The 8,857-nt window shown below is 39.6% G+C and overlaps 1 protein-coding gene across 1 annotated transcript; it reads right to left on the bottom strand.

The window, feature by feature from the left end:
* Positions 1-1,201: 1,201 nt before the first annotated feature.
* LOC131217496 (ABC transporter B family member 9-like) lies at positions 1,202-6,474 on the bottom strand. Its single transcript, XM_058212431.1, has 4 exons — positions 6,217-6,474; positions 6,051-6,164; positions 3,380-3,416; positions 1,202-1,584 (listed from the first exon to the last, which is right to left on the bottom strand). Exons 1-4 carry the CDS (start codon positions 6,472-6,474, stop codon positions 1,202-1,204), a joined length of 792 nt encoding a protein of 263 aa, XP_058068414.1.
* Positions 6,475-8,857: the final 2,383 nt, after the last annotated feature.

Here is an 8,857-nt window from a genome sequence, read left to right as displayed (position 1 = left end):
TGGAAGGTTGGGCTCTTTGAAGAGGGATAAATGTTTCGTTATGGTCTTAACCCTCTAGTTGGGGCGATCCTCGGCTTGGGAGGATTGAGGGTTCTCGGGCTCAAGTTGTTGAGAGGAAGTCATGTGTTCTTGGGAAGCGCCAGATGGTCTCTTGCTTCTTGCCATGAAGTATGAATATAAGAGAGAATGGGTTAAAAATTTAGGCAGAATCTCAACACTTCGAAAATTTTCGCCAAAGCAGAAGGGTGTTGCATGGTCGCGCAATACAGGATGATTGCACGGTCATGGAAATCGAATCCGTTGTATGGTCTTGCAATGGAGAAGCAGAGTCTAAGGAGAGTTGAAAGCAAAGTGAACTAAATGAAGGAAGGTTTGGTTTACATAGGCATTAGGACCCGATTGTCTGTTGCATGGACCCGATCGCGCAACATGTGTCACTACAAGAAAAGGGGGCTTTAGCCTCGATTCAAAACTGTGGCTAAAAAGGTTAAAAACTGAGGATAAAGCCTTTACACTCAGTTTTGCCTCAGTTATCCAAACCAAGGTTGAAACCCCCGTGGCTAGCCTTAGTTTTAGCAACCGAGGCTATAATGACTTTTATAGCCTCGGTTCTTCAAGGAAGCTAAAAGAACCTTTTTAGCTTCATTTTTCTCGAAATGAGGCTAAATGAAAATTTTAGCCTCCATTGTTTTCAACTGAGACTAAATCCAAATTTAGCCTCAATTGCCTCCAACCGAAGCTAAAACTATTTTTAACCTCGGTTCTTAACAATCAAGGCTAAAAGCCTTTAGCTACGGGAGTTGTAGTCTCTATTTAGATAACTAAGGCAAAACCGAGACTAAAGATGGATTTAGCCTCTTTTGGCATCAACCGAGGCTAAATTCAGAATTTAGCCTCATTTCTCTATCAACAGATGATTGAACCTGTGCATATTTCACCCATTTAACATTCATCAAGACAATAATCAACACAACATCAACAAACACAATTAATTTACCAAAACAAACTACAAATGTCTTCCTTTCCTAGCCTTCCACCCACAACATCTTTGAGAGTAGTATGAATTTACCCAAAAAAAAAAAAAAGTACAAGCAAGTGACCTGTAGCATCTTGTCTATGAACCTTGCAGCATTAGCAATCTCAGTTACTGTTCTGATTTCTTCCAATGTAGCACCCACCTTACCATATGCGATATTCTCCTTTATAGTAGTTGTGAATAAGATGGGCTCTTGCTAACAAGACCGATCTTCTCTCTAATCCATCCAAGCTGCAGCTTCTTCAAGTTGGTGTCATCTATGAGCACTTCACCAGCTTGGGGTTCATAAAACCTCTCCAACAGGCTGATCGCTGTTGACTTCCCACTGCCGCTCTCTCCAACTAGAGCCACAGTCGTGCCGCTTGGAACATGCGACGAGAACCCAGAAAATACATGAATGTCAGGTCTTGCAGGGTAGCTAAAGCAAACATCTCTCGGTTCTATATCACTGTTGATATCTTCCAACACAATTCCACTTGTGTCGTATGCGTTGATCTCTGGTTTCCATTTGATGGTCTCAAACATCTTGTATGTTGTTGCTCGCCCTGCTGCAAATGCATTCACAGATGGGAAAACTTGGCCTAGAGACCTGTTTTTTTTTTGTTTTTTTTTTTTAATTAAAAAAAAAAAAGATTTCTCTGATCCATTTTTTTTGTGTGTGCAGCAAAAAGGAAGATTAACATACCTGGAAACCTCTTATAATTAATTTAGGATTGATGGGGTGTTTTATAGTCTTGTAATTGCAGATTCTTAATTGTCCATAGCACAAAGATCACAAAGATTTCAGTTTTCCTTCCTTCACTGTCAGAAATTTATATTTTGGTTCACTTAATCATGTGGCTATGAGCCTTTGATACAATCAGGCCCCACTATCACATCTCATATCAAAAGATGGGACCCAAGCTCCGTACAGATGAAAAAAGATGGTTCCAGACTTCCAGATACGTGTACAATCTGACCCACATCATCCAATCGTTGGATTGGTCCCAACCTGTCCCAACTCAACCGATGAATATAAATGAAATTAGTTTCAGAATCCCACCAATGAGTTAAAAAGAAATAACAGAAGTCAACTTCACAAAAAGTATCAACAAAATATAAACAGTAAAAATGTTGCCAATGTTTAAGAATTGGGCCTTTACCCTTTAGTGAACGACAAAAGACTGAGAATGGTAATTAGTTTCAAAAGAAAAACCACGAGCTCAAAACCATCATCACAGAAGAACAAATCACAAAATGCATGGAAGGAAGAAACCCATCAATACAACATAGCGAATTGAGGATTAGCAATTCAACAAATGACAACAAACAGGAAAAATGCTCCATCAAAAAAGAAAAAGAAAAAGGAAATAAGAAAACCCATGATCTAAAAAACATCAAAATAAAAACCCAAAGCACAAATATATTACACAAGAGAAGGACAAAAAAACATTATAAAGTACATCAATATAATTAAAAAGAAAAAAACATCAAATTGCATAGAATTGGGGATTTATAGCAGTCCAAAATATGACTAAGAACATGAAATTACCATTGAGAATAGACCATGAGCTAAAAAAAACCAAGTACAAAATGCATTAATAGAGGAAAAACATGTTTCTTTTTGGAAATTTCAGGTGTGAATCCCTAACTTGTCTCTTGTTAAACACCTCTCTTCTGATCACTTGCACACATGAATCTGGTATATGAGAAACATAATATTGACTGCTTAAATTTCTGTTTGAGTTTCTGGAATTGATTCTTCCCTTTATACTTTCTGGAAAGCAGTACTAGTGGTTGGAATGCCATTCCTAATTGTTGGAGAATCATGTATAAGTACAGGAAAGTAACTGTAGGTGTAGGAACTTTATATTGATTGATGGATAGTGTGTTCAAGCCTGATAAATAGCAATACTTTTGGGGAAGTTCTCCATTATTCTCTAAGAAAATCTATTGGGGATTGCAATTGATTTGGTATGTATCAACTGTTTCACATGCTATTCAACCTCTGTTAATTTGATGCATTAGCACACACCCTCACAAGGGTAATTTGACACCTAAATCATGCTTTGAGGCAAATGCCAATCTGCGATGTGCGTTTGGATGCACTTTCACAAACCTCATCTCGCCCCTTGAATCTTAACAAGGCCCGGTAATAGTTAGCATGCATGAAATTTGAAAGAGTGACAGAAAGAGATAGAGAGAGGAAGAGATTAAACAGGTACATAGCGCTAATAACCAAACCCACTGCCTCATTTGTACGAAACAGGTACAGAGCGTAGAACATCCATGTTTTCCTCACAATAAGGATTTACAGATTGTCAAATGTCACAAAAAATTAAAATAAAATAAAATTGTTTATACGATGTCTTACCATTGCCATGTAATATTGTGTTGGGAGCTGCAAAAATCAAGCAAAATCATATCAATAAATGTTAGGATAGCATGTATAGATTGCAAAAAATTCTATGCTAGATGCACAAGGATTGATGAACTGTGCTTGGAACAAGAAAAGCTAGACCGTTGGTCAGTTTCTATCACTTAACTTATTGTGATTCACTTTCTGTACAAGTGATACACATACAAGCGCCCTCCAATAGAATGGTTAGGATTGTCAAGGTTTTTGATTTGATTTTGAGTATGGCCCATCCAAGGTATAGCCTACTTGATGATCGGATTCAATCTCATACACCGCACTTACAAAAGTCAAATCACTGATAAGTTGAACAAAAAGAAGTGACATACACTATAATCTAGATACTTGGTATTGCTACTAATTTCAGGCTATTGATTTGTTATCTTTTCCTATGAACTAAATAAGAAGTAGGTAGCCCATGTAACACCTCAGCACACATCAAGGCATAAGCCCCACCCCAAAGGGACAGGCTGCCTCAACTAGGCCTCATGCCTTTAAAAACCTTTTTGACAGCTAAGATAAGAATAACAAGATCACTAGACAAAGTTCAAATAACAAATGGTAAATAAAAGTCGCATCAAATGCTAACTAAATGAGATGGGATCATGAAATACACAATAAATACACAATCAAGGCTGCTGAAATTTTCCATTGCAATTTGGATCTGACCATTTTCATTGAACCCATCTGTTTAATAGCCACCAATCTGAGGGTAAGGCTCATCTGCTCAGAGTATTTCAGGCCACTCTCAATTGACATGCATCAGTTATGGTCCCGGCAGATGTACACTCTGATACTTATTTTTGAACCTTCAGACACTCAGTTCACTTCATGATCGCCATCAAATATGAATGTGTATAAATCTCAGATAACAAGAGAACTAGTTCTTTGGTTTTAAATTTTATAGATAAATATTCTTAATGGCATGGATAGTTTAGGACACACTTGAAAGCAGAAGTCCGATTTCACGTGAAACATGAGCTTGGATTTGAAGCCTGTTCAAGCCCATCCAATCAGTTTTGATTGAAAATGGACACTATTTTCACTAGTCTGAAAGAAGATACAAAATGACCACTTCTTAATTACCTGGGTTCAAACACTTCGAGCACTTGCTTAGGACCCACCCATAGTTTGCAAACCCAGACTCGGCTCGCGACTTGGTCACTATTGGGTGGAGATGACACAACGAGTCGTGAGTCCCGAGTCAACCGGGTGGGTCATAAATAATAGTAATTAATGGTTAATTACTATATTCTTCTTTTCCTCCTGGAATTTACCTAATGCACTTTCTTCAACTTGGCTGATTTATTAAAACTAGGCCAAGTTAGCTGAATTTAGAGTTGACCTGTAGAAAGAAGGCCGAGTTACCTGGAAACCAGGGTCTGTGTGGTTTAACTGATCCGCTGACCAGGCCTATGACCTTGCCAGGTTGACTCAGAGGCCTGCCTGGTATGCAAACTATTTTCCTACCCTCTGTCTATTCAAAATCCTGCAAAATCCCCTGCCCTTGTTACTAATATTGGAATTAGTCATCAAGGATATGAAAAGATTGGCCTGACTGTTTAACTCCAGACCCTAGTCTCTCTGACCCTTTGAGCAGTGCTAGAATCACATGGTCACTTCCAAGTTCCAATGGGTAAAAGTTTATTGATAGGATAGTTATGATTGTCTGTCAAGGCTATCAGCGGCTAATCCATGGCGGAGGCCACAATAAGGATGGCTGATATTCCCTTGGGCACACTGATATTTCTGATATACAGGGCATTTGTATGTGTATTTGCATGTGTGTAGATAGATTTGATTTCTTACTCCTTTATCCTGTATATTAGCATTTGTATTCTCTATCTCTGTCAAATAACCTAAAAAAGTTGTTTTCTTAGTGTATATCTTGGGCTTTTAGCTCCTATTCTTACTTGGAAGGACCTTTTGATTTGCAAACTCCTATGGTGGACAGGTCACTCCAGCAACTGGTGTAATCAAGCCCAACCAAACTGCAGAGGTATCTTTGCACCACACAGAGTTCAAAACCCTAGAAGACATTATCGACGGACGAAGTTGGTTATCTGAAGATAGCAAAGAAAAGGAAGTTTTATTGATGGTGAAAGTTACAGGAAATTTGTCAACCGAGGTTAAGAGTCATCTAGTCCAAGTGCATCACATTTTCTCATCCAAGACTGTGCGTAGTGACTCAAAAACTGGGTCTAAAAGATTCCAATTGAGCCTTCAGTATATTTTTAATGGATTAAAACCCCAACAAACTATACTAATAGACCGTGATACGCAAAAACAGAATCAACTTCAAACCTTTTAATTATTCACATCTAATGATGAAAAGGCGAGTTACAAAACTGGTTGGAAAAAATATTAAATGATGTTATCGCCAGCAGATATCATACACTAAGATTAAAAAAATAACGGCATTCAACACAATTTTCAGGTCGAAATTGGGAATTTCTTCCCAAAAGGAATATCAAAGCGAAATAATGGAATTTATTATGAGAATCAAAACGTACAAAACGAGATTTTTAGAAAATGCATTTTTGAGCAAATCATGACACAGATGTGCATTAGGCACGAAAACTGAGAAATTTAGGGGGAAATATGGTACTGGAATGGTACCTGAGACATGGCAGCCGCGAGGACGCCGGGATGGTAAGCTGCTGCTTCTGTAGCAACGCCTGTTGCATCAGGGCTTGTTGCTGTTGCTGCTGCTTCCATCTCTGCTGCATTTTCCTTCAGCAGCATTCCTTTCCATAATCCTATCCATGAAACAAGCCTCAGGTACCGGATCCAACCCCTGCGAAACCCTAATTCTCCCCATCCTCGAAAAATCCGTGCAATACTCCCCTAAATCGCCGCCTTCTTCCACATTCCTGCCAAACGTGGCCCTGCTCTTCGATCCGTGCCCATGGATCTTTGCTTCCTTCACATCCTCCTCCTCATCCGCCTTCCTCGACATGAACCGGATCATCTCATCCCGCTCCTCAACGTTCTGCCGCAGCTTCTCGACACAGATCCGCAATTCGGCCTCCCATTTCTCCATATCCTCGATTCGGAGCGAGTGAGAAAAGCTAGCAGAGATGAATTCGATCGAAGCTCACGAAGTGAGAGAGAGAGCTGTTGAATTTGATCGAAGGTGAGAAATGCAATTGGGGATTTCAAATATATCGGGTGGGGTAGCCGCGGATTAGCTACTAATAGGTCGAGTAGCGACGTCACCAACTTCTGTGGGCCCCACCGTGATGTACGTATTATATCCACATCGTCCACATCGTCCATCCATTTGGAGAGATCATTTTAGAGCATGATCCAAAGAATGAGTCAGATCCAAACCTCGAGTGGACCCCCCACCACAGAAAACAGTGGGGAGAGTGACACCCACCGTTAAAAACTTCTAAGGGCCACGAAAGCTTCCGATCAAGCTGATATTTGTGTTTTTCTTCTTTCATGTTTGCGTTAACACATAAATAAGTTGGATTTCAAATAAATATCGCGGTGGACCTTAGTAAGGTTTCAATGGTAGGCGTCACTCTCCACTGTTTTCTATGGTGGGGTCCACTCTAGCTTTGGATCTGGCTCATTCTTTGGATCATGCTCTAAAATGATCTCTCCAAATGGATGAATGGTGTGGATATAACACATACATTGCCGTGGGGCCCACAGAACTTAGTGATGTCACTTCTGTGACAACTCTCACTACTCAACCTGTCAGCAGCTAATCCGTGTCCCTTGGCGATCGGTGCTCTGTGGGCCCCACCATGATATATGTGTTTCATCCATGTCGTCCATCTATTTTTATAGATCATTTTATGATATGGGACCAAAAATTAGGTATATCCCAATCTCAAGTGAACCACATTACAGGAAACAGTGTTGAATGAACATCGACCATTAAAATTGGATTGGGTATGCCCCTTCAAAAAGAAAAAAAAATCAAAGATAATGTGTGGGCAGTAAAAGTCATTGGTGGCCCACACCATCGAGATGAATGGACGACCACTGGTCCAGCTCAAAATATAGGCATAATCAAGACTGGCATCTTCATGGTGGGCCCGAAACCTGCGAGGCCAGATGTAGTGATTTCAATTCTAAAAAAATGCTTAAACAGAAAATCATGGCATGCATCACACCAATGTATCTGAACGGGCTCAAGGACGTTCTATCAGGTGGGGCCCAAAAATCAGGTTAGCCCAAAAATCAGGTTCCATCAAATTAACACAGTTGATCACTAAGCAATGGGCCCCACAACAATAATACTAATATTTCATATCTTGTTATGCTTTAGAAGACATTTACAAAACAAACGAGAAAGTCCACATTAATAAATAAATAATAAACTTTTAACCTCGGTTCCTATGCAACTGAGGCTAGAAAGTAGACTTTTAGCCTCGATTCTTATGCAGCTGATGCTAAAAAGTAGACCTTTCGCCTCCATTCCTATGCAACTAAGGCTAAAAAGTATGCAATTGAGGCTAAAATATAGACTTTTAGCCTCAGTTCCTACGAAACTGAGGCTAAAAAGTAGACCTTTTGTAAGTGCTATGGTCTCATGCTCCTTTGGTTGTCAAATTCTGTTGTGCCAAAACCTCTATATGTGTCTTGTGTAGTTTGTTGTTATATGAATGTTCAAGACACTGCATCAATGCTTCAAGTCAAGTACGATGATCTACTTCAAGAAATGCAAGGTCATGTACTTGGTCCTCTTCTGTAAGCTTCAATATTCAGAACTACATCGATAAGAAGAGTGCCTGTTCAAGTTTAAAGAAGATGTTCAACTCAAAATGAAGTACAACCTAAGAAGACAAATCCAAGCTTTAGAATATCTCAAGATCAAGCTACATCAAGTAAAGATCTCAAGCTTCATAAGGTTCAAAGGTCAACCATCTTCTGATTGAATGAAGTTTCAATGTTCATACTTCATGTCCCAAGTATGATAGACCTTAGATTGACCTTAGGGTAGGCCATTTTGTATACATAATTCAAGTTGAATCTTTTTATATAATTTTGGTCTGTTCTAAGATTAGTCTTGGACCTTGTTCGACTAGTCCTAACACTGGATCGACCAGTCCAAGAAATTCCACGACCAGTCCTAAGTTGTTGCAATTTTTGAAATTTTTTGGTTATGCTATGACCTGTCCTGAGACCTGGTCGACCGGTCGTATGAACAGTGTACGACTCGTCCCACGACCAGTCCTGATTCTACGACTCGAACTACAGTAACCAATCCTGGTTTCTTACGACCAGTCCTGGGTCTGCTGCGACCAGTCGTGGATGGTCTAAGACTAATCGTGGACATCCTAAGACTAGTCGTAGAACGGTTTTTTCAGATAGCGTTCAAAATTTCAAAATGTCGTTGGTTCTGCGACCAGTCGAAGTGTTTTCAAGACCAGTTGTAGACAAGGTTTTTGCATCTATAAATAGAGCAC

Source organism: Magnolia sinica, chromosome 10 (assembly GCF_029962835.1).
Source record: "Magnolia sinica isolate HGM2019 chromosome 10, MsV1, whole genome shotgun sequence".
In the NCBI taxonomy this organism is placed as follows: domain Eukaryota; kingdom Viridiplantae; phylum Streptophyta; class Magnoliopsida; order Magnoliales; family Magnoliaceae; genus Magnolia; species Magnolia sinica.
This window is presented reverse-complemented; position numbering and strand designations above follow the sequence as displayed.